This window comes from Chenopodium quinoa, unplaced genomic scaffold (genome assembly GCF_001683475.1).
Source record: "Chenopodium quinoa cultivar QQ74 unplaced genomic scaffold, ASM168347v1, whole genome shotgun sequence".
In the NCBI taxonomy this organism is placed as follows: Eukaryota; Viridiplantae; Streptophyta; class Magnoliopsida; order Caryophyllales; family Amaranthaceae; genus Chenopodium; species Chenopodium quinoa.
Window position 1 is genome coordinate 2,645,158 of NW_018744790.1, and position 27,164 is coordinate 2,672,321.

Genomic DNA, 27,164 nt, shown 5'->3' on the forward strand with positions numbered 1-27,164 from the left:
GGAAAAGCGGTGAGGTGGGCTTTGCCGACGAGTGAGGGAGGAAATAAGTCGGCGGGGGAGGAGGGAAATTCGACGACGGGATCCGCCGGCCAAGGAGTGTCCAGCTAGGCGCCGACGGCCATGGTAGGGGTCAAGCGTTGGGCAGCGGGTGGCTAGGCAATGCTGGTGGAGGTTTTTCTTTACTTTTTAGTTAATTATTTCAATTTAATTTTTAATTTTTTTTCAAAATTTTTTTTGTCTGATCATGTTCTGATACGTGCTAGATGACTTATTATTACAAGTTTTGTAACCGGTTGGGATCGTTAAAAGCAAATTTAGGTTAAAGTTCAGATTATTAAAAAATAATCAAATGTTGGAATTATTTTGGGCGGATCAAACAAAGTTGGGATTATTCTTGTCACTTTTTCCTATCTTATAATCATATCATATCCTAAAAATAAATAAAAAGATATTAATATATAAAAGCTAAATGATCGGCTAGACTACGAGACATTGATACTTAACATTCCAAATTTTCACCAATTGTCACTTGACATTCTAACTTTTTGCACATAGGCGAAAACTATGCATAAACATGATACGTTATATGCCAGTAAAGGCCTATTTACTTCAGCTTAATTTCAGTTCAGTTCAATTCAATTCACTTCACTTCAGTTCAACTCCTAATTTCTTTCTCTCATTAAATATTCATTTCAATTTAGTTTAGTTTAGTAAATGAACGGGCCCTATGTGATATCAAATTGTAATTTTAGGGGGTCCAAATCCTCTATACCAATAATGTGTCCTATTCGATGTCCCATTTAATTTGGTTGGTCCACATCATTTAATTTTAAATCATTATTTAATTTTTAGTAGCAAATATAATTAAATAAATTTTACATAATTTATTTTCTAGTTCTTATCCCTCTTTTTTTTTTCTCCTTTATACTATTACGTTTAATTCAACCCTAGTCCTTGATAGACATGGTAAAACAATATGAACATACCAATTATTATTATAAAAATTCATTATTTATACATTTGAACAACCAAGATTTTCTTTCCCACTAGCCCGGCCTTCTACTCGTTCAACTCCATACTTTCTTTTTGGCACAATGCCAGAAGTGCATGTCATATCAGTAGCTTGAGATGAGGTGAAGGTGATACTTATTTGTGAACGAAATAGATGAGTCTTTGACGGTGTTGACAAAAGTTATTTTAGTGTAATTGGTATCTTCTTGAACATTATTATAGTCAAAGTTATTTCTAGAATTATTGACCACATAATCATCATCATCATTCAATTGCTCATGGTCCTCAAAAGATAGTCTACTGCGACTAGCTTGTAATGATCCAAGTTCTTTGATCAAAATAATAATTCTGTACCACCAAATATCACATATAAAACTCCATAAAAATACATGTATTCAAAACCTAAACAACTATGTAGTATCATTATGACAATGTTATAGCTTATATTAAAATTAATTATCAATGTATACTCTAATTGCTTCCCTACTAGAAAAAATATACCAGAGTATACAATGAGGTTGAATTAAATGTAATGGTATAAAGGAGGAAAGAAAAAAAGATAAGAATTAGAATATAAATTATCAATGTAGTATATAGTTTATTTTATTTGCTATCAAAAATTAAATAAAGAATATTGATATTTAAAATAGTATGGACCAATCAAATTGAATGGAACATGAAACGGGACACAAAAGTAGAATAGAGGATTCAAACCCAATTTTAAGATAAAAAAGTGATTTTAGAGTTTTATTTTTGATACACTTCTAATCCTTTTACGTGCTATTTTAAACTGATAATAGTTGTTTAATCCGTACAATACACGAGACTAAACTAGTACGAAGAACATAGAAAAATGAAGGGATTTTAACAATATAATGTAACATTATAAACACTTTATCTATGCATGTAATCATATAAGAAACTTTGATTAATTAAAATTTTATTCTTTTATATTTGTAACTCTAATACTTTCATATATTATTATATTTTAAGAAAAAAAAATGACCAAATATCATTAAATTGGGGTTATTATTTATGCCCATTAGGTGTAATACGAGTACATAATTTAAATACTTTTTAAGTTTATAAAAAGAAAATTGATACTAATTATTTATCATTGAATTTTTAAAACACTCACATGGTCTAACATGAAGTTTTAGATCCTTTTAATATACTTATTTGTCTAATAGACTCTTTCGTTATATTTCATATTTCATTTCGTTATGTACGCAAAATAAAAAGATAATAAATATGTTATAGCTGTATTTTATCTATGTTATTTTTGATACAATTTTTATTTCTTTTATTGACTAAATGTAATGTAATAACCCTACATGGCACAAGACCTAATGTATTTTTATTATTTTTTAAAAAATAAAAATAAACTTGTATGTTAAACTAGAATGACACAATAATACTTCCTCACTCAGTCCCTAAATAACGAGTTAGTTTCTCATATTTCACAGTAATCATGGAAATTTAAGTTGGTACATATTGGAAATAAACTTATGTTAAATTTTCCAAAATTATTTATGATGACATTATATCCTATGAACTTAAAAGTTTTTTTTTTCTTTTTTTTTTTTTTGTTTGTATCACTGTATATATATGTTTTTTTTCATCATCTACCAAATACCAACAATTGAATACACCAAATTGTTTATCTTAAGATTGTACAAACTATTTCATTATAGAATTGCCTAATAATTCTTATGCCAAATATTTTAAATAATAGATTACAAATCTATATTTAGTAAATTTAATTTATTTATATATGTATTGATTAAAAATTCAAGCATGGCTTGGGAATTATTTAGGGGTCGTTTGGTTTGTTAAATTGGAATAAAGTGGTATGAAATATCATAGTAGGGAGTAAAGGTGATCATTGGGTGGGCCAGACCGAGGCCAAAACAATCAACCTATTTCTCGGATCGGACCAAAAATTATGTGCATAAACCCGCCAAACTAGCCGGGCCATGTAGGCTTTTCGGGGCGGGAAAAAAAAACAACTAAAAGTGCATAAAATCATATTTCCAAGCCTGCCTAAATTTTTTTAAAAATCGGCCAAGCCAGAAAATTCTACGCAAAACCGGCCCAGATCGCTTCGGGCTCACTTTGATCAGCTCTACTAGGGAGGTATGGATTCTAAACCCCATACTTGCATTGTCTAAACTTGTTTGGTTTATTATTTAATACTTCCTCTGTTCTTTTTTACTTGACCTATTTCTTTTATCACGCTTGGCAATGCAAAACTTTAACGATTAATAACTTTAATTCTCCATAATTAAAAAATATAAAAGTTATATATTATGATAGTTCTTATTGAGACGAATTCAAAATGATCAACATAAATATGTTTTTCCTTACATATTATTCACAAAACACGATCAAAGGAGGGTGGTGAATAGTGTAAAAGTCAAAGCGGGTCAAGTAAAAAAGAACGGAGGAAGTATGAAATTCTAGGGAGATGAGATTCTATGGGGATGGGGTGGAATTAGAATCCCTTGGTATGAGATTCCATACCTAAAACTAGCCTTTTAGCCCTAATGCATGAGTTATTGCTGAGGTTATTTTCATATATATGTATGCATTTCAAAAGTTGAAACTATTAATATAAAACACAAAGTAATTGTTTCATTGAAAGTGTTTCATGACCATGGAGGTGAATGAAATTCACTGCTAAAACTTGAAGGAAAAAAAGAGAGTGATGGTGGAACTGTGGAAGAAGATTGATGAAGGAATTTAGTTAGGGATATACATGAATACTGTGGGATATGAAATGACAAATTAGTTTAAGTTATACTTTTAGTTTAAGAGATAAAAAGACTATTTTTATTATATTTCATGTGTTTATGTAATGTGTACTAATTAGTTCAAGTTTATTTTATTATGGTGAAAATGAAACACTTCATTTTCATACTTAAATTTGCAAGTTTTCGGAATGCATAAAGACTTTAAAATTATACTTACCCCATTTCAATTTACTTGACCTCTAGTCCTATAGCACGCAATTTAAGGAGTTAATTAAAGAAGACAAACGATATTTTTAATACAAAAAAATAAAACCACCAATAAAAGGGATGAATTGGGGTTTCATGGTATTAATTTTTTTTTATATATATCTTATGTTAATCTTCTTTAATCTCTTTCTTAAATTTGCATGCCAAAAGGCTATAGGTCAAGTAAATAGAAGCGGAGGAAGTATAATATATTTATTTTAATTTTTATACTAAAAAAGGAAATATAAAAAAGGAAAGATTAAGGGAGGTGACATATGTAGCATATGGGTGATTTGTGATGACATGTAGTGTAATACCAGAATATTTTATGATTTTATATAATATATTTCATAAAAAATATAGTTTATTTTTATTTATTATATAACTTTTCTAATCTCATATTTTTATTTTAGAGTTCGGAAAGGTTTTAAACCCTATTTTAATTTAAATATGACTCTTTATTTTTCTAAGCGTATATAAACTATTTTAACCCGAATACTAAGTTTTGATATTTAAATTCCTTTGTGCGTGGGATTCATTAGCCAAACCCAAAAGATTGATTCTTGTCAAGAGTTGTTGTATACGAAGGCGTTTTATTACGTTCCTTCACTTTTGCTTGAGATTGCTAAACCAAACTAATATGATGATGAGACTGTGAATCTATGATAATTATTTTACTCATCCTTTAAATCTATATATTCTCCCACTTTCCAATGTGAAATTTGCAATTGACCAAGCTTCATCAAGTTCGTCCATGCGAGTAATTTTTTTTTTGGGTCTTTGTGAACATGGTGTAATTAGCACTCTGAGTTTGGTCGCACAAGTATTTGGCTAAAAAAAAACAATAGGTAATCACACAAACTTCTTTTGAGATGTTTGTTTAATTTAATTGTATTATTATATGTAATCACAGGAATCTTGATCCTTGGAGTTGTTTATTTAATCATTAATTATTGTTTGTATTGATTATATTTTGTATTTTTATATGTAAATTTTATGATTTATTTGTATGATCAAGATTTATATATATTTGATTAAAGTGTTGTATTAAATGATTTTGTTGTCGTATTAATTGATTGTGTTATTTATGTTAGGGTTTTTAATGTTGTTGTTATAGGGAGTATTGTTTTATCGAGGTTTTAGGGTTGTTAATGCATAGTATTATTTTTGGGTTGAGATTTGATTAAATTTGGTACTAGTTTGATTGTCCTATAAGAGTTGAGATATGCTATGATTTAATCGAGTTTGAATTGTTGTATTATTTGGGAACACATGCCACTGTTGAGATATTATTTAATTTATTAATTTGTGAATGGTTATTTGATCGATGTATGAGATCAAAAGATTGAGAATGATTATTTTGTTCTTGGTTCGAGGCTCAGCGTTATAGATCTAGTCCTTAGTATGTTGGTAATGAGATAATGATCATGAGTTAAGAATGAGGTACAATCTTTATTTATTTTTCTATGGTCCCCTACAGTGGGAATTGACCCGTATGTGGTCTGGTTCAAGGTGTTTTCTAATTATTGGGAGTATTCAAGTTTTTATACTTGTTGGTTTATTTGTTCGAATTACCCATGTCCAAGGATAGGTATAGAGCAAAGAGCATGGCACACTATTGGTTATGAGTTGAGTAAAGGATTATTGTTATTCGAGGTTGAGTTGTTAAAGGTTATTTTCAGAGTACAGTGTGTAATGTAGTTTCGAACTAAATTGTTTAATTGATCTAATAATGTTAATTATTATATTATACTCTATATTCTGATATGTGGTGATTCCCCAGCTTTTGCTGACGTGTGTGTTATTTTGTTGTGCTACTTTTGTTTGCAGCCATGTCTTTTTCTTATGGTGGTCCTGCGACGATCTATTTTGGAATTTGTCCTTAATGGTGAGCAGTCAAGATTATTTAAGCAGATTGATCAAGTGATTGTAGCTAAAGGAGATCAAGTGTTTTGTTAGTATGTTGTAACCAGTTTGTAAAGTTGTATAAATAGCTCACCTAAATTTATTGGGTTGTATTTATTGATTTGTAAGCCTTAACACTCGACAGGTTGTTAAGTGTGTCGGTGATACCTCCGATTTAGGTGTATACTTTCGCAATTTTATTTAAAGGTTGTTTATATTTCCTTTAATTCTTGTTTATTTTCAGTTAGTAAATCGGGGGTGTTACATGTAGCATATAAGGGCTTGTTTGACATCATTTTTTATTTTCAGTTTTCTGTTTTTTTGAAAACTAAAAACAGGAAACAAGAAAAATGTGTTTCCACTTTTCTGTTGTCAGTTTTCAAAATTTTCATGATTTTACTAAGTTTTAATAATTTTTTATTCATTATATGACACATATCATATACTTTTAAAAAACAAAAAAACCAAAAAATAGAAAACTACAGCAATGACAAACGAACCCTAAATGATTTGTTGTTTGTGTTTTAAAATACTAAACTAGCCTTTTGACCAGTGCAATGCACGGGTTGTTAATAGATATACAATATAATTTTTATTTTATAATATGTTTTAATTGGAAAAATGAATAGTTTATAAAGGAGAATAAAGGATGAATATTAAATGTAATTGTAGAAGGATATAATTCTCTTTGGTAAACCTCTAATTTTTACTTTTCTTAGTGGTAAATTGCAAAAATTCTTATTATCCTTGGTAAACTTTAATTTGTTATATTTTTTCAATGGTGAACTTAGTGAAGCAATTTAGTTAATATTTAACCATGGTTAACATTTTTTTTAAATAAAAAAAATTCCTAAAATATCCTCACTTAACTCATCATCATCATCAAGATCACCAATTCCTCTAACTCTCCGTCACCCCTACCCACGGCCGGTGCCCAACCCACCATCGTCGGTGCGTCGTCCTCTCCCACCCACCTGGGGACGCCCAACCTCCCCCAAGCCCAACCGGCAATAGCCTCCCCCGTTCCACCTTCTCTCTTTCCCCGCATCTCAACATGTACCATTTCCCCGACCGCACTAACCACCCAGAAAATCTTCCCTCTTCCCCGACGACCCCTCTCCCTTGTTCGTTGGCCCCGAAATCCTAAACCCCACCCAAAAACACAAAAAGCCCAAACCCATTTAGGTATTGAATCCAAATTAAACCTAGAAAATGGGTTTGGTTTTCGGGTGGTTTTGGGTGGGGTTAAAGGTTCCTGGGCCGCGCGAAAAGGGGAGGGGAGTCGTCGGAGAAGGAGGTTAGATTTCTGGTTGGTTAGTGTTGCGGTCAGCGGTGGCCGTTAGGTGGTGAGATGGGACGTTTCAAGATGCGGGGAAAGAGAGAAGGTGGGGCGGAGGATGTTGGGCGTCGCCGAATGAGGGGGGGAGGTCGGGCGACTTTGGCTGAGGCCTGGCCGCCGGCAGGGGGAGGGGCTGCTGGTGGCTAGGTTGGGTGGGGGAAGGGCCGGTTTGATTTTATTATTTTAAAATAAAATATTTTTATAATAATTTAATTATTAAAAAAAATAAAAACTAACTATAGTTAAGAATTTTTATTACAATAACACTTATCAATGGTAACCAATAATTTAGATTCACCAAAGATAATAAGAATTTTTGCAATTTACCACTGAGAAAAGTAAAAATTAGAGGTTTACCAAAGAGAATTTCCCAAGCTTTTTTCTTTTCTTTTTTATTTTTCTGAAATAGAAGATATTAATAAGTTGGGGGAGAGTAAACGAACAAACAACATTCATATATGTATTGAATTAAAGGTAGTGTTTTTTTTTTTTTTTGGAAATTCTACACTATACTCCTGAGGTGTTGGCTTTTCCAAGTTGTGTTCCTCCCTTTAAAAAGTTTCACGCTATAACCTCATGGTCCCACAGGTGATTACGTTGTAACATTACTTAGTCACCATAAATGACGGACGTTAGAGATAGTTAATGCCGCCATTTAACTTTTGTACTTTCCCTCTATTTCCATTTAAGTCCCCCCCCCCCCGAGTCTCCGTGTTTCATTCATTCATTCATGACCTCACTTGTTTCTGATCAAAAACCCTAAATTCTAAGAGTGATTTGCACGTTGAGAAATTTTGCTGGGAAAAAATATGAAGAGCGAAATCACCATTTGGTTGGAGATAAAGTGGGTGAAGGTTCTGGTCATTTCTGCATAAAAGGATTGTCAAAGGTAACCCATTGCATCCCTGATTTCCCCTTTTTTTAATTGTTGAATTATGCATAAATTTAGGCTTTAGATGTTGTAATTTGTTGAAAATAGCTATAGATGTGTTTGAATTAATGGTTTACATGAAAAAATTTTGGGGGTGGGGTTATAATCCATGTTTGATTGCGTGTTTGAGATAAGAAGGTAATTATTGTATTTGGTTGTTGTAGTGCTTCGTAATTGTTAGTGTTTTAAGAGTTCTTGCATGTTGTATATTGCAGATGGATGAGAGAGTTCTTAAAATTCATTATCGTGCTAAGTGTGTTCGTGTAAAGGTTGATGATATAGATAGATGTTTGTTAAATGATGTGCTTAATGAGATGTGTGAGGAGTTTAAAAAGAGTGAAGTTAAGTTGCCAACATACCCTGGGTTACACCTGACATTAGAGGTAAAGCACTGAATAACCTACTTTGGGAGAAATTTGCTTGGTGTGAGAATGGCACGTTCAAGCTTATACAAGATGAAGGGTTTGGCTAAGGAAATGATACAAGGTGGACACGATGATTCCTATGGGGAGCTACCTGGATATTGTGAGATGATTAAGGACAGAAACCAAGGTTCTATAGCATTTTGCTTGTGGAAAACACTACAACAATCTGAGAGAGTTCTTCAATTCTGATGCATATTCATAAGTTTTGCTGCTCAGTTCAATGAGGTCATAAATGGTTGTAGGGGGCTTAGTATGTGTGAATGGTTGCCACTTGAAAGGCAACTATTGTGGAGTACTACTCTCTGCTGTCTCATTACCTGGGAATAATGAGATATTCCCTCTTGCAGTAGTAGTGATTGACTTAAAGAATAAAAGTAGCCAGAGTTGGTTCTTTACTCATTTGAAGAACATACTCACTTAGATAGGAAGAGATGACTTGACAATAATGAGTGATAGGTATAAGGTGTTTCTACTAACTCTCATTTGCATTTTACCATGACTTGAATACTTGTTTACTAGCTGTCCTTTTTTCTTATATATGTCAAGGGAATTGATCCATCATTGGATCAAATTTGGCCAACTTGTGACAGAAGGTATTGTGCAAGGCATCTATCCAAGAACTTCAAGACTGGGTATCCTGGTGTGGTCATGCACAAACTCTTCTGGGCTATGACTAATGCATATTCAGCATTTAGTTTCAAAAAAGCTCTCTGACAAGTTCAGAAAGCTGCATGCAATGACTTGGATCAGATAAATGGTTCAAAGACTTGGGCCCACTATAGAGATGGACAAAATTTAAGTTTGACCAAAACTTACGCTGTGATGAGAACACCAACAACTTTGTGGAGAGCTTCAATAGTACCATAGGAGTTGACAAGACATACCCTATTTTAACTTTACTAGAAGGTACAAAAAAAATACTAACTTTAACTCAATGGAGTTTGGTTTACAATTTTGTATGTTCAATTAAAGTTTCTATATATGTACAGGTGTCAGAAGAATTGCTATGGTCAGACATCCAACAAGACAACAACTATCAGAGCAATGGAAGGAAGAGGGAGTGTGTCCAAACATTAGGGAAATAGTTAGAGTTGTAAGAAGGGAGTCAAGACTTTGTCATGCATATCCATCAGGGAGGGGAGAGTATGAGATAGAGTATGAGATATCAGATGGGAGAAGCATGCAACTTGTTTCTCTAAACACTAATGCTTTGTTTGGATGGGAAACATGGAAGGAAAGGAAGGGGAGGGATAAAAGAGGAAGGGAAAAGAGAAGGGGGGGGGGGGAGGTGAGCTCCATTTTTCCTCTAAATCTCTCCAATTTTGCAAGTATTATGCTTATTAAAGAGATAAGGAAAAAGGATCCCTCCCTCTCCTTTCCCTTCCTTCCCCTCGTCCTTTACCCAAACAAGAGATTTTGTCCCCTTCCCTTTCTTTTCCTTCCATTTCCTTTTATCCAAACAATGTGTGAGAGTTGTGTATGTGGTAGGAGGCAAATTAAAGGAATTCCATGCAAGCATGGAGTAAGAGCTATACTTCATGTTGGGAAAGACCCTTTGGATTTTGTTAGTGAATGGTACTCTATTTCTAGATACAAGGCAGCTTATAAAGGCAATATCTTGCCCATACCTGATCCACAACATTGGCATGACCTAGATGTTCCTAAACTGATCCCCCCCCCCCCCAACTATGAAAAGAAGTGTAGGCAGTCCTTCTAGGAACAGGAGGAAAGAGGAGGGTGAACAAAGAAAAGGCAAGAGGTTCTCAACTGTCCAATGTGGGAACTGTAAGCAGTTTGGACTTAACACCTTGACTTGTAAAGGTGGACCTACTAAGAAGGAAATGTAAGAGAAATCAGGTTTGTTCAAGACCAAAGAAGCTTTCAAGGTAAGAAAGAGATCAAGGCATCACAACTCACAAGATGAAGATGATGGGAACCTGATTGAAATGATGGTCAGTCAAGCATCTACCCCACAACATGTTCTTAGAGCCTGCTCAAGCCAACCTGTACCTTCAACCACCAATCCAAGCTCAAGCTAACCCGTTCCTTCAACCACCAATCCAAGAACCAGAAGCAAACAAGCAACATTCCCCGCAGAAGCTTCCACTTAACCTGAACCAATTACTGCAGCAGCAACAAACAATGAGGAAGGCTACATCAGCCCAAAAAGAAGGAAAATATTGAAGAGGTTGTCCATGCTCTGATTTTTTCGAATGTCATATGGTCTTTTGCATAAAATTGTTTTTTTTTTTGTTCGGGTTAATTTTTAACAAATTCTACTGTGATGGAGTTTACATTTTGGGTTGATTAACATTTAATTAATTAGCAAGGGGTTATTTTTTTGGAATTGATTATTATGTAATTATGTTGAAGTGATAATTTTTTGGGTGTAACAAATGGTGAAACTGATATTATCTTATTCTATGAAATGGTACTCCTTTAATTTTCTTATCTTAATTGGATCGTATAATATGAATGATGCGCATAATTTGACATTAAAACCCAAATATTTCTTAGATCATATCAATAAGTTTCATATAGGATAGCTTCAAATGTTGTTACATGATAATGCTAAATTTTTTTTTGCTACTACATCAATCCTATCAAATCACCCAACTTTAATCAAGATAATCACCATTAACATGATATACATAAAAACTCCTATGTTAACTGCATCCTTAAAGTTTCTACTCAAATCAGCTAATTTGTCAACAACTTGTGCAATGTCACTAGTCTGCATACTGCCCAGTCATTGAATATCACCTTCATCCAATTATTTGAAGAAACCATAATCATTGCACTTAAAGAAAGCTTTACTTGGGTTGCGATTGGTTGTTGATATCTTGATCTTCGCTAATTTAGGAGTATTACAACAACAATGTGGAGGCGGAAAGCCGGAAACTGAAGCGCATAACTCGATTTGGATTGAAAAGAAGATCGAGAACTTGACATGGTGCATGCATGAGAAATTTGAAAAAAAAAAAAAAAAACTAACCTTAGCCGAAGAAATTCGAAAATAGAGAAGAAGAAGAAGAAGAAGAAGAAGAAGAAGAAGGGTAATTTAAGGAGGAGGGTGGAGTACTATGCTTGTGGAGGGAAATTTTCCCTCCATACTTAACCCATTCTAACGTTACTTTGTTGGAAAAATATAACTAACGGAAAGTTGTAACGGAGGGATAATAGTAGTGTTACATTGTAATCACTTGTGGGACCTAGAGGTTAGAGCATGGAACTTTTCAAAGGGAGGGATACAACTTAGAAAAGCCAACACCTCAGGGGTATAGTGTAGAATTTCCCCTTTTTTTTTAAATGAGAAAGGGGATTAAAAAAAGAAAGGTTAAATGAGGTGACATGTGACATTGGTGAAAAATAAAGTTTACATTTTCCATGTGGCATGATAGTCTATCTCAATTCTGTAAGAGCTTCTTTCTATTTTTATGATGAGCTATCTGGACATTCTATCTAATCTCATAGTGGATAGGCGCTTCTCGAAATAGTCTTGCTTGCGATTCGTGACCTAGGCGACCACATATTAAAATGTAGCAGTTGAAGCCCATCACATTCCAGAAAATAATCTTTATGCTTTTCCTTAACATGCATGGAAAGGAATTCTAGCACCCAAACAACCAGTTGAATCCATCTTAGTTGGTTGGTTAGTGTGAGACTCTCTTTGAAAGACAGAATCCAGAGATGGGCATACTATATTAAACAGTGGATTCGACTGGGTCATCCCTTTGTCCAATTTGTTCGAAAAGAATCCTCCCGTGCCGTGGCGGTGAAGGTGGGGGTTGCTGCCTCCCCTGATTTTGTTTGGGAAGGACCCTCATTTTTTACGGGCCCGTCGAATTCTTAAAAATGGCTTCTTGGGGAGGCGTGGAAGCATGATTCGAGGCGGTCCTTTGTTATGGCAGGTCGGGGCTCAGCCCCCCTTAATTTTTCTAAGTTGTTGGTTATAAGTAATTATATAATGTCTAAAAATATTTTTTGACAGAAAGAAAAAGATTTCATTGATCATAATGCCTAACGACACTTACAAAAATTTCTGACAATATCAGAAGACTAACAGACATACATGAATCTTCATAATTGAATACATCACAAATTTTTAAAAAAGTAGCCTTAAAAAAATCCCCTTCATCTGAAGCAATACGATTTTGTGAGCTCATTATGTTTCGGCATTCTATCTGTTGATGCAAAATTAATCTGATAAACATACGCCCGCATTCTTCGCAACTTTGACAGGAACTATGAAACCCAAAATCTTCAACACACTAATTAATATCCATGGAAACAAGTGAATTATTTATGAAACACCAAGTATTAATAAAAGACACACAAACAAATAAAAACCAAAAAACAAACAAGACTCTAAAACAACACCAAACCAAATAAAATCTTCAACGAAGTAGACTACAATCGAACCGCTCAAGCCAAAACACCGGATCCGAAAACCTCCTTGATCGGACGTGGATGCACAGTGCCATAACCAACCCCTTAAGCCCACAACAAAATGATCAAACCAAGGTTTTAACACTAAACAACCGGAGCCCGAAAAGAAGACCTGCACTAGAAGATCGTCGGAGAAGGAGAACGATCTGCGGCAAAGCAAGAGGACCAAACTAGTAAAACTCAAACGTCGGCTGTAGCCCAAAACGAGGAAGAGAAAGGGATGGGTGACTCATCGACAAAGAAGGGTTTTAACCCAAACGCCGGCAAGCCCCCCTTTGGACCACCACCAAAAAACGCAAAGAGAGGAGAAAGAGAGAAAAGGATGAGAGAGAAGGAAGAGATGAGATAAAGAGGCCCGATCTATGGGTAAAGTCTTCATAAGAGAAGTAGAAACCTTCCCAAGAGATAAACCCTAGAGAGAACACTCTCTCTGTAAAAAAAACTAGAGAAATATACATTTAAAAAGTTATGACATAGTGGTTAAGTATTGTTATTTTTGAGCAAAATATTGGAGGATCAAACCTTGGCTCCCAAACTTTTTGGCCCAAGATCCGCCACTATTTGTGTTTTTAAATAATAAATATAGAAGTTTAGATTTGTCTAAGTAAACACCAAAATGGATGGAATAGATTGTAACTCCATTGCAATCCAATCTATTCCAAAAATTCCAACCAAACAACCACCTAGTGTATGTTAAACAGTAAATTGAGCGCATATTATCCTTGAAATTGGCGCTTAATAATGCAACAAAATCACAAGAATCCCAAAAGATTAAGACCAAGATGAGCTTCTACTCAATAACTCATCTTCTCCCACTCCCACCTCCTCAACCTCAACTCTCACTCTCCACCACCACCTCTCCCAACCCCACCTCTGCCACCACCACCACCGCAATTTCCACCGAAAATTCGAAACCCAGTGTTCTAACCAATATAGTGGCACTCTCTCTTTCTCTCTCCTTCACTCTTTGTTCTCCATTACCCTCTTTAGCTCTTCCTTCATTGAGTTCTAAATCATCCCCTTTTCCTTCTCCTACCACTCCCTTTTCTCAGTCCAAAAACTTGCCTATTGGGTTGGAAAATGGGTAATTTACTAATTATTGATTTATTCTCTCATTCCCATTTTTATATTTTGATTGAATTTTGTTTTGTTTGGTATAATTAGTTTTGTAATTGCAGAAAAATAAGAGGTTGCCCTTCCATTAATCCTGGGTGTGTTACTACCAACCCCAAATCTTCCAATTTTGAGTTTCCATGGCAGATTCCCTTGGATTCTACAGAAAATGCTGTTCAGGTATGATTTCTTATGATTTGGGATTGAAAATAGAAGCAGAAATATTTTGAATTGTTAAAGGTAGTCATAATGTGGTTAGTTTATTGTTGTTTTCTTATCGATTGTACGAAGTAATATACAAGTAGTTTATTGTGTGGTATTCAATATTCAATGAGATGAGGTCAATTTGAGGGTTAGTTGTGGCATGTGTATCATACACTATTTTGTTGCTCATTTTTTACTATCCGTTCCATTTTAGAGGCAACTAATGGGGTTATGACCATTTAGCCATTTTGGGGTTTGTAATTCAAATCAATAATTTAGGAAAGAATTTGGAATGAAAAGTTAGTAAGATTGAAAGAACTTGTTTAATTTGGTAAAGTTTAGACTCAATCAAAGTTCTATTAGAATATGTTGCCTGATAGGGTCTTAGACATGCATGGTGGCAAGATATAATGCTTGAAAGGATCAGAAACAATACCTTTGAGGACATAGCGATTAGCATAATTTACAGTTTGCAACTTCAATATCAATGAGTCAGTGTTGTTGATAATGGATAAAGATTTGTTAAATAGGTAGAATTATAAACTAATGGCTATATTGACTCATAGGGGTAGAATGATGCTCTTATTTATGTTGGAACATAAACTAATATCCATGATTGAGTGAGTTCAATTATTTAAAGTGCATCTTGCAGCTCGTCTACAATTGATCTGAAATTGGTTGTCAAGGAATTATTTAACAGGATAGATTTTAAGAAGCAAGAATTGTAGAAAGTATAATTCAAGATTTATCTTTCTAATTTTTTTGTATAGAAACTCTAAGAAATTATGGAGCATACAACAATTTTATTGACCAGATAACTCTAAAATTAAAAGTAAAAGTTTTTGGTTATTGAGTGCTTAGTAATCAGATTATCAGAACATGATGCTGAAAAGTTCAGGTATGTTTTAATAAATTTAAAACAGGGTGAATAAGTTAAGGAATATAATAAGCTAAGGAAATTTCTAAATATTTAGATAACGCAAATAAGTTAAGGGTTATGAAGTTCATAAAAGTGAATCGGGGTCATGCAGTTCTGGAAATATGTTACTCTAAAATAATTGTTATAACTGATGACGAACAAGATATCAATCATATTAGTATACCACCATTGATTATATGAAAGCTGAACTTAGCTAACACCGGAGTATATTATAAAACATATCTTATACTTATACTGGTAGGCGTGACCAAGCTTGGAGTGAAAATTTTAGGAGAGGAGGTAGTTCTATTCCAATCTTCACTCCCAGTGTTAACTAAATTACTAGTACATCTTGTACTTGTATGCGATTCGCTACCTTAGGCCAGAATGTACCACATTCATGGAAAGTGCTGCTCATTTAAATTTAAATTGAAACTGCTAGTCATAACTCCTATCAGTTTGCTTGTTTTGTAAAGAAGAAACCAGCTTGTTATCTTTTATCCTATTTTATTCTGTGCTCCCAGAGTTCCAATCTCATCTCATAGAGTTCACAATTTTTTGTTTTTAAAACTGGTGCAGAAATTGCAAGAAGCAATATTGAGTACACAGAAAAATGCTGAAATACGAGTTGTGGAAGACACACCTAATGGTAATCGTAGTATTCTATTTACCTCGTCTTTGTAAATAGTTTTTTATTTTATCTTTTGGTTACTCTCTTATATGTATCTAATTGGATTAGCATATTTGGATTGTGATTGAGAACTTTGCAAGAGAAGCAATGTCTGCACATGTTACAGACTTTTTATTGGAAAAGGCTGATATACTTATTTTACATCATGCTAGTTCTAATAATGAGAACTGACAAAATGAAGTAATTCAACCCCTTAGTTTAGACAGTTATAGCTAATAGTGAACCATGACACCCAGGACAATACCTTCGAGCTGTTGTTGATGGAGGATTTGGGCGAGATGTGATGGAGTTCCTGGTGAAAGGAGATGTTGTAGCCTATCGCTGTATGGCCACCAAGGTAACGTACATCTACCCCTTTACCACAGCTTTTGGGGACTCAAAAGGTCAGCAAGAGAGAATGAATAAAATTGTAGAACAGTTAGGTTGGTATGTTCCCAATTTGGACTTGATGGATTGAATTCACTGATCTACTGAATTTGTCAAAAGAAACATGCTGATTGATTTCAACATTGATCCAGCTTCAGCAAATGTCATTCTAGTCACTCATAGTTTACATAATTTCTCTGGTTATATGTAATTTTTCATTTTTACCAGGGATAGTTGTAAATCGTGCGAGATACTAAAAAGTTTAACCTGATTTCTGTGCATTGTTTCTCTACCAACCCTTTTGTATCATACAACGAAAAATTATTTACATATTAGTGGAATCATACTGGGTAATTTAATTGGATTCTGTTCCAATTGTGTTGATTTTGTACAAATAATGATTTGACGCGAATATAGTGCCTTCAACTCTCGTTCTAGATCCTTAGAGCTGTTAATCTGTGATCATTTGGAGAATGTTAACTTAATATTTTGGCCCCTTGTAGTCCTCGGCTCTATTCTTTTGAACTTATTTTTCAGAATTTTTGTACAGTTTACTAATTTAGCTTATCTCCATGATGTCCAGTTTTACTCATCTCTATTTTTATGTTCAATTCAGTTCAACTCTATTCAGTCCAAAAGAACGTGGCCGAATACCCTTGGAAATGGCAGAAATTGTAGTAGTCTCGTTACACAATCATCAAAGCAACATCTAAGATCCAACTCATGAAACATTGGCACACATTTTATTCAGATATTGAATCTAATGTAGGATATATTATAGGGATATAAGGTATAGCAAACAGAAAAATACAGTAAGGTTTGAAAGTTTAGTGTCGAAAAGACGATGAAATATCATCGAGTAAATTATAATACATTTGTCATCCATAGATTGTTTAGTGTCCACTGTCGAGTATGCATTTTACCTCATAAGGTATTTGCTCCTTTCTCCAAGTTTTCTAGTGAAACCCACATTGTAGGACTTGTTGGTTCCATTGAGTGATTCCAAGCTATAAGTGGAGGAAGAGATTCATCACTATTTTGAATTGATGATGATCCATTCGAATAGTCTTTACTTCCAAGTTCCATGTCTTGAAGATGCTCAAACGGATCTGGGGGTGTATCAATTTCTATTCCTCCGTCCAACCATTTAACCGCAAGGCTCAAAATTGGCCGAGCCTTGGGTTAAGTATTGGACACACCATAGAGCAACTTTCACCATTCGCTCTGCCTTTTCGCTGTCTTTTTCTTGAATTTCACAAGTAGAGAACATATCTGACAACTCATCTTTGTGAAACTTTTCATAAGTCCATCTTGGAAGCCACTCTTGGCTACACCCACTAAGATTAGTGTCATGGTTTGTTCTCCTCCCAATAACCTCAAAGAGTAGCATTCCAAAGCTGTACACATCTCATCGATAGGTAACCGGGTAAGGAGTCCACAATTCTGGAGCAGCATAACCCGGTGTTCCTCTATAGCCGGATAACATAACATGTGTGCTATCACGATTACAAAGTGTTGCTAGTCCGAAATCAGCCACTTTTGGATTTAAATTAATGTCAAGAAGCACATTTCCGGGCTTAATATCGTAATGAATAATCCTCTTTTGACACTCCTCATGCAAGTATGCAATGCCCTTTGCAGTTCCTATAGCAATGTCATGTAACTTAGACCATTCGATGGTTTTTCTGATCTCAGTGAACAGCAACTTATGGAGCGACCCAAACTCCATGTACTCGTATATTAAAGCTCTCATGGTGCTATTTGAACAAAAGCCATAGAGCCTGACTAAATTTCTATGGTAGGTAGCCCAATGCTGCCAACTTCTGCCATAAATTGTTCTGAAGCAGTCTTACTTGTATTGTTGTTAAGAACTTTGACCGCAATTGGTACTCCCCTTGGGAACTCTCCTTTGTACACAACCCCAAATCCTCCGGAGCCTAGCACCTTCGAAACAAAAACAAAATATTTAAGTGCTCATGATTTTACAGGAAAGCGACGTAACTAATTTGGATGGGAGTATTTATTTGTTTTGACTAGGGGTGGCAATTCGGGTCAGATTTTGGGTCGATTTCGGGTTATGCTTAGAAACTATTAAAAATAGTGTAAAACTTAATATTATTACGAAATATGAAATTTGGGTCAAATCGGGTCGAATTCGGGTTGTTCGGGTTCGGTTCAGGTCGGGTTCGGGTCTCTCTCATTAACTTCGGGTCGGGTTTTCGTGTCGGGTCAGGGTTTGCCAGCCCTAGTTTTGACACAATATACAAGTATATGTGGCATAATAAACTTAGGATCTGTTCACATTTACTGAGTTGAACTGCATTAATAGGAGCTGAATTGAAATGATAGGAGATGAACTGAACTGGAATGAACTGTATATAATTGAAATGAATATTTTATGAGAAGGAAATTAGAAGTTGAACTGGAATGAACTGAATTGATTGGAGTTGAAATAAACTGAATTGAAATTAAGCTGAGGCGAACAGGTTCTTAGTCCTTGTTTTATTTTAGAATCAAATTAATTATTTCATACTCCCTCTTTTTTAAATACTTGCTCCATTTCTCCATGCGCGGAGTTTAAGGAGAAATTGGAGAAAGTAATAAAATATGGAGGTAGTGGGGTAGAAGGAAGAATAAAAAATTGTAAAAAATAAAAGTAGTGGGGAGAATTGGAGGGGAGAGAATATGAATTTAATTAAATATGATTATGGTGGTTTCACTAGGTGGGAGAAATTAATTAATATAGTAAAAGTTTTTCAAATAAGGAAATTGAGCAAGTATTTAAAAACGACCGAAAAAGGAAAGTGGAGCAAGTATTTAAAAACGGAGGGAGTATTAGATTAGAGGAACTATGTTTATAACATACTTTTTTGTTTTATGAGCGGTTTTTATCGCTAAGTATTTTTAATTTTGTAATGAAAAATATTATGAAAATTACAAAAAAAAAATAAAGTACACATTTTTACGAATTTAACAAGACACCATTTGATTACTTTTTTTCTTTATAGATTACAATACATATATGGTTAAATTTTGATCGGATCAGACAATCAAATCGGATTAGCAAAAATATGTTCATATTAATCCGGATCAAAACATATAAGTTCAAATTATAAAAAAAGGTGCACTACACGAGATCTTATTACTGATCAAATCAAAAACAATAATAAGAACAAATAAATTAGACCAGAAAAAGTAAATAATGAACATGCTTTATGTGCGAATTTTATTATTAAATAATTTTAGGTCCATAATGAAAAAACTATTGAAGATAACATTATACTACCTCCGTTACAGATTATGTGCAACGATCATTGTACATAACTTGTAACGGAGGTAGTATATATCATATTAATAAAATTTTCATTAATACAAATATAGTAAGACCTGTTGGGTGTTTAGAGAGAACCTCAAAATCTCCTAAATTTAAGAGGGGAGCTGGAGTCAGATAAGCTATATATCCCTCACTCTCAATTGATAAGCTAAGTAGTTCCTAGAAAATCATCAAAAGAGTACCTTAGAGAAGTTTGCAGGTTTAGTAGACTCTAAGAGTTGAAGTAGGAACTGAAGTAGAGGAACTTTAGAATGAAGGTCCCGGATGATTAGTAAATACAGAAGAAGAGTTCTAGAAATGAAACTTCAAGGAGTTTCCAACAGGAACTTCGCAACGGGTTGTAATGACTTGGTTTCGGTGTAATGCTGGGGCAAACCTCAACAACTAAGGATCAGAGCAGAGCTCGAGATATCATCCGAAAAAGATGGACTTCATAACTTAGGTTGTATTAAAGATAAGTTTGTTTTTCTAGGATGATGTAATTATATATCTGGTTGTTATACATAGAACTTATTAGAAATCGGATAGAGCTTGGCAAACTAAATAATTCGCAGAAGATAAACTTAGGTTTATGAAAAATTATTTTATTTGATTTTATCTTTTAAAATTTGATTTACCCGGTTTTATCTTTTTCATAAAACTTTATCTTTTAAATAAATCGGATTTGATTAGAAAAAGGGTTTTCCTAAAAACAAAATTAAATCTGTTTGATTTTGGTTTTGAAATGATAAGAATGAATTTCTGTTTGAACTTATCATTTTGCTAAACCCTACTTTATTAGCTGAGGAATTCTATAAATATAGAAGTAATGCAGCGAAGAAAAATGAGAGTTTTAAGCGTGAAAACCACGTAGTGCTTACGAGTAAGTTTGCCAAAGGTTTAAGCTGTATCATTTTTGATTAGGGGATTTTGCTCCCACCAATCGGAATGCGCCACGTGGGCCAATCAGGTCCTGCCAAGTGTCCCCCAGTTGGACCTCTCAGGGCTTGCCACGTGGCACACACTTATTCGTCCACCCTGGACCTATTATGTCATGACACGTGGCATACTCCATGCCTAATGGAGAAGCCGGCCACCTAGGCCCAACTTCCGAGGGAAGCCCAATCAGCCCAAGGTTAACCTAAACCTAGGATTGGCACGTTTTCCGAGGTTATAAATACCTCCCTTAATCCTCATTAAGGGAGATTACGCACATTAAACACTCTCACCTAGAGAGACCCAATCACTTTAATTTCCGCATTAATTACTCCTTAAGCAAGTACTAACTTGACCGTCGGAGGCGGATCTCCAATCATCCGGAGCATCCGTTTGTTTTGCAGGTACAGGCGTCCGGTTCTAGTCTCGGAATTGTAACTCTCCCGCAGGACATCAGAAAACCCCGAAACAATTTTGATTTCGAGTTTCATGTGTAGCTTTCCATTTATATATTAGAGTGAGTCTTTGTGTTGTAATTGGTTTTTGGGGAGTTCGTGAATTCTTGACAATTTGCATTTGAGTGGAGTAGTACGTGTGTCTTCTCTAAAGTTCAAGTGATAGCAATGATAGTATGCTTCAGTGAGGAAGCAAAGTGTAGGCACTTGAGTAGTGCTGAGAGAACCTGACTGGGTCTCAGGTTGGGTAGGATATGTTCCGATATGGTAGCAAGTGTCCTTGGTGGAACTTGTAAGAAAGGTATGTAATAATAGATTTTACTAGGAGAGTTGCCTATTATAGTGAAGTTTGTTTGAAAGTCCCGAGAAGGACCGAGGTTTTACATCCAGTTAGGCCCTAGAAGGTTTCCTTGTAATATCTTGTTGTGTTCCTTAAGGGGGCGTTTGGTTCGCAAACTGGTAAGGGGTTGGAATCAGGAATGAAACCATAGTGGTATGGGTTTGAAACTTGGTTCTTAATACCATATGTTTGGTATGATTATAAAATGCAATGTTTTTCTTTTATTTAATGCCTAAATGTATGGGAATGAGCCAAACCCACCTCCCCCCCCCCCAAGGTTTCTAAACCCCATACCTTGGGGGTTTGAGGTATGGGTTTGAAACTCATAAAATCATAAAACAAACATAAGGTATGGGTTTAAACCATTCCAAACCCATACCTTATACCTTAGTTATGTAAACCAAACACCCCCTAAGTTCCTTTTATGTTTTGTTTTTAATTTCCGCATAAGTTTCATAATTGGAACCTAGTACTATTCACCTCCCCTCTCGTATTAGTTCATCTAAACTAACATGTATAAGGCGGGTTTACGTTAATTCAATGTATGACTGTTAATTTAAGAGTAACTTTAACTAGGGCTCTGAATGAGGCTCTCTATTTCGTGATAATTTTTCAATCATTGTGGTTGTAATGAATAAGTTTTGTATGTATCTAGCTACATGGTGTGCGAACAGTGATTTATAAGAACAATCCTTATATATATATATATGAGTAACCCTATTTATTCTTAAGAGTAACCTTATTTTATCCATTAATAAAGTAACTCCAATTCATTATATGAATACTATCAACTAATTAGAAATAAGTAACCCCATTTGTTCATTCAAGTAACCCCTATTTTTTTTGTTTTAAAATTAAAAGAATGATTCCACTTATATATGTAAGAGAGTAACCTTTTTTTTCATTTAAATAACCCACATACATTAAGGTAACCTTATTTTCTCATCAACATAACCCCCTATTACTTTAATAATTGCTTTATTGTGAAGTTGTCACACTATGTGGCTAGCCACATATAAAAATAAGTTGGGCGGAATACTAGCAAAACAAATAAAATTTCATCTTAAAAATGAAAATTTTATCATTAAAATAGGATTTATATTTTAATGATAGGTTAACAATTAAAGAAGTAGAAAATAAGTAGAAAATGAGATTGAGGTATTGTGTAGTAGAATTATATTTTTCATTCACAATTGTGAACTTGCCCTTTTATAGGCAAAGTTTTACAATATTAAAACTAGCATTATTATTGTACCAAGTGTTGTACTATGTGTTACATTGCATTAACCAGTTAAAAAAAACCCAGTTAAAGACTACATGCATGTGAACTTCTATCAACTTTTTATTTTTCTCAACAGTCCCCCTTTTAACATTCACATGAAATGGGGTACGAGTCATTTCATTAAAAACCTTGGTAGGTAAAACCCCATGGGATAAAAACCATGATCAGGAAAAAAGAGTATAATGATATTATATTATATGTTTTGGTATATTGCCTCGTTAAAAACAATTTCAATAAAAAACTAGTGGGATAAAAACCTAATCGAAGGAAAAAAAAAGCACATTGTATATAATACTCCTCTGATTTTACTGTAGTTCACTAAGACGTCGTATTTCGATTTTGTGAACTAATTGCTCAAATTTCTTCAAAGGAAGGGATTTGGTGAGCAAATCGGCAAGATTGTCACAAGATTGAATTTGCTGGACATTTATTTTCTCTTCCTTTTGCAGATCATGTGTGAAGAATAGTTTTGGGGATAGATGCTTTGTTCTATCTCCCTTAATATATCCATTAGCTACTTGAGTGATGCATGCCATATTGTCTTAAAAGATGATGGTTGGATATTTTGTTATTACGTTCATTCCACATTCTTCTTGGATAGTACTGATTATTGACCTTAGCCACACACATTCTTTTCCGGCTTCATATATAAAGAGATATCAACTCTACGTGATTTGAATATGTTGCGTTCAATGTCTGTTCTGTTGATTTCCGTGATATTGCACCGCCACCATAAGTGAACAAATATCCAATTTATTGTGACTTGAATTGGCATTTTGTGGATCTGATAAGTATCAAGCGTCGACATACCCAATGAGAGCAACATAAACCAAGGTCTTGTCCCTCGTAGGTATCAGAGTACGTGTCGAACTCTCTTCCAATGTCTATATATATTATGTCGCTGCGTTACTGTACCTGGCTAACAAGTTCACATAAAAAGTTATGTCGGGTCTAGTATTGTTATCTAAGTACATTAAAGCCGCAATTGCACTTTAGTATGGTAATTCTAGACCCAAAATTTCTTCATTTTCCTCTCAAAGTTTGAATTGGTGATTTTTCAAATTCAATAAATGAACAACCATTATTGGGGAGTTGATTAGAGTTACTTTGTCCATAATTTATTTTTTCAAAACTCTTTTTATAGTTTAATTGTTCGACAAAAATACCATTACTCGAGTGCTCAATTTGCAATCCAAGGCAAAATTTAGTTTTCTTAGATCTTTTATCTCAAACTCTTTCATCAAGTGCTTCGCAATTTTCTCAAGTTCATTTGGGATTCTAATGATATATTCAGATCATCAAAATAAACTGCAATAATAACGAATCATGATTGTGATTGCTTCATAAACCACAGGGACTAATTTGATTGTTCTAACCCTTCTCTCATAAGGTATCACTGAGACGGTTATACCACGCAAATCCTCCCAAATAATTTCAATCCATATAAAGTGACCTTTTTAGTTTATGGAAAGTAATTGTGTAGGCTTGCGGTTTTCTAGTATTTTTAGTCCTTTGGGGACTTTCATGTAAATGTTTGTATCAAGAAACCCATACAAATATGCAGTCACTACATCTATTAATCGCATTTGTAATCCTTTTGTGACTGTTAAACTTACCAGAAATCTTAATGTAGTTGCGTCAACTAATGGGGAATATGTTTCTTCAAAACCAATCCCCTAGATTTGAGAAAATCCTTGGGCTACAAGTCTTGCCTTGTATCTAAGTATTTCATTTTTCTCATTACGTTTTTTCAAAAATACCCATTTGTGTCCAACTGGTTTTACACTTACCGATGTAATGGTTAATTTTCTAAATACTTCTTTCAAGTGACTTTAACGCAACTTGCATTGCTTCCTTCCACTTTGGCCAATCACTTATGGCTCAAGATCATTTTCATCAAACACAATTTCAATTTCAATGGAATTTGCAAATATTTCATTTACAATAACATCTTTTCTATTCCAACGAATATTGGTTGAAACATAATTCATTGAAATTTCATTATTATCGATGTCTTTGTCATCTTGTATATTCTCCATTGTGTTGTCTTCTTGTTCATTCCCTTTCGAATTATCATCGTTTTCATTACTATCATCCACATTTGGTCTTTCTTGACTGTTAGTTGAGACGAACAATACAAGAGGGGGGTGAATTGTATGTGAGTTCCTATTGACTAATTTTGCAGAATATAAAACGAAATGTAAAGGAACTTGCAATGCACACAATATTTTACGAGAAAACCTTCTAGAGCCCAACTGGAAGTAAAACCTAGACCCTCTAAGGGATTTCCAAAACCAATCAATCCACTATTATAGGGAAAACACACAAGTTACAACCTATTATACTCAGACCTTTACTCACAAGCTCCAGACTGAACTTGTTACCTAGTAAGACCCTATCCTACGTAACCTAAGTCCTTGACTTAGATTCACTCGTACTCCTTGATAACTCTTAACACTCAGCTTCAACCTTGAAGCCTATAATACTGTATGCAAAGAAGTAATTCACACACACACACACACCTAGTAACCCAACTAATTGTAAGGAGGGTGTGCCCATCGTAGGGGATCCTTCTCCTTAAATGTCCATGGCCCTTTAAAAGACTAAGACTTTACACTTATTGGGGTGTATTAGGATTTGAATTCCTGACTGTTTGGGGGACCTTGAATTAGAATTGATTCTATCATTACGCTTTTTTGTAAACAAGTAGGAGTCGCCAATGAGTTTTATAAACCTCGTTCATGCCTTTCTCCTATGTAGAGTTCAAGGGATATTTAGCACAAATCATAATTTTACCCATACCCAAATTGGTCTACGTGTACTAGAAATGAGTTTGGGAGCGAGGGTACCAAAATAACGTTCTCTTTAGGGGGGAATCGCTATCCTAGCCCTAGTACGATCACTACTAGCTTTTCCTTTTTCACAATTTCATCACCAAACAATATATGCAACGTGATACCTAAAACTAAGTTAGTTGATTTTATTTACAAACATCAATCACGTAGGAATTACATTGCAAAGGTTGTTATTCTTATTTAATCAATATTCGTGAAAAGCGATAAATAAACAAGATTCGCCTTGACTTAGGTCAATCAACAATTAATTATTTAATTCTATTCTTTAATTAACACAAGATACTATGTGGAATTAATTAATTAATTAAAAGTTCGATTAAAGTGATCAAACAACACTAATTAATTAATTAAACGTTAGTTAAACAAGAAAATAAAGGAAAATGATCTAAGTGCTCGGGAATTTATCACTTCTCCTAACTAGATCTTCGTTTAGAACACTTATGGACTACTCCTTCTTGTTCGGGAACCTCCACCGTTGTAGACACCTAAAAAGTCTCCCTGAAACCAAATCTGATGATGAACAATCTTTTACCGCCATTATTGGTCGGGTTCAGTATTTAATCCCGAGAGTGCTTAAAAATTCATATTTAATTAAATTCAGTTTTTAAATGGTCAACATATCACTCTTGATGCTTAGTCAAAACATAGTTTAATTTTTAATTTTGGCCCAAACATTTTTATTTATTTTTCATTATTATTATTTTGGCCCAATTAATAAATAATAAATCAGAAATGGCTCGAAATTATCAATCGGTACTTAAAAGGCTGAATGAAATTAGGGCAAAAATGTATTTAAACGGAAAAATGGACACAGAATCTGCCACGCCACGGTGTGATTTCCCGTGACACGGTGCCAGTGCTGTGACACGGGACACTCCCGTGTCTTTTCCGCGTAATCCCTTCACACGTTTTACCTCCCCCCGTACGTCAGATATTTCGCGTCACACAAAAATATCCCGCATCTCACAAATGTTCACCGTGTCACGACAATTTTTGCCATGTCGCGACAGTGTTTTTAGGTTTTTTATTTATTTTAGGGTTCCGTGTATTTCCTCTACTCATTTTCCCTATAAATACCTCCTCATTTCTGATGTATGGGGCAAGAATTAACTCTCCTTTTCTCTCTTATATGCTCTATCCTAAACACTAGTCTACCCTTCTTTTTTCAAAATTTCATCCTTTAGCACTCCAAGGAGTCCGTACTTTACTCGAGATTCTGTCCTTAAACCAAGGCGTGAAAGGTAGAACTGTTTGAGGGTTTAGCCCCAAATCAACTCTATTTAATTTAATTGTTTTTTTTATTATTTTTCCCTGAAGTTACTAACTCGTTTATTGTCTTATAGTTGTAAGCAAACAAAATCAAAGTAAGAATTATGCTCCTTTTATTTCTATTATTTTTATAACAATTTATATTGTTGGATTATTGTTGAATTGCTTCCCAATCACAAGGCTACAGCTACTACTTGGCCAAAAATTTCGACCACTAACCTCAAGAAGTAAAGGATAGAAAGAAAAGACATTTCTACATTAAACACAACTAAAGTGCCATAACAAACTCGAGTTAAAATAACCAAAGAAATTCCAACCTTAATGTGCCTTAGGAACATAATCTGAAGACAGCAAACAATTAT

At 34.3% G+C, this 27,164-nt stretch overlaps 1 protein-coding gene, 1 long non-coding RNA gene and 1 pseudogene across 2 annotated transcripts; 2 read left to right on the forward strand and 1 right to left on the reverse strand.

The window, feature by feature from the left end:
- Positions 1–7,133: 7,133 nt before the first annotated feature.
- LOC110703846 lies at positions 7,134–9,880 on the forward strand. The gene is made up of 3 exons (XR_002507787.1): positions 7,134–8,143; positions 8,401–9,516; positions 9,600–9,880. It is a non-coding gene; the product is annotated as an uncharacterized LOC110703846 (long non-coding RNA).
- Positions 9,881–13,779: 3,899 nt separating this feature from the next.
- On the forward strand, positions 13,780–16,848 carry LOC110703968 (thylakoid lumenal 17.9 kDa protein, chloroplastic-like). The gene is made up of 4 exons (XM_021881770.1): positions 13,780–14,143; positions 14,238–14,352; positions 15,875–15,944; positions 16,223–16,848. The coding sequence occupies exons 1-4, from the start codon at positions 13,842–13,844 to the stop codon at positions 16,441–16,443; spliced, it is 708 nt and encodes a 235-aa protein (XP_021737462.1). The 5' UTR covers positions 13,780–13,841; the 3' UTR covers positions 16,444–16,848.
- A 428-nt stretch (positions 16,849–17,276) lies between these two features.
- On the reverse strand, positions 17,277–18,912 carry LOC110703886 (annotated as a pseudogene).
- Between the last annotated feature and the right edge of the window lie 8,252 nt (positions 18,913–27,164).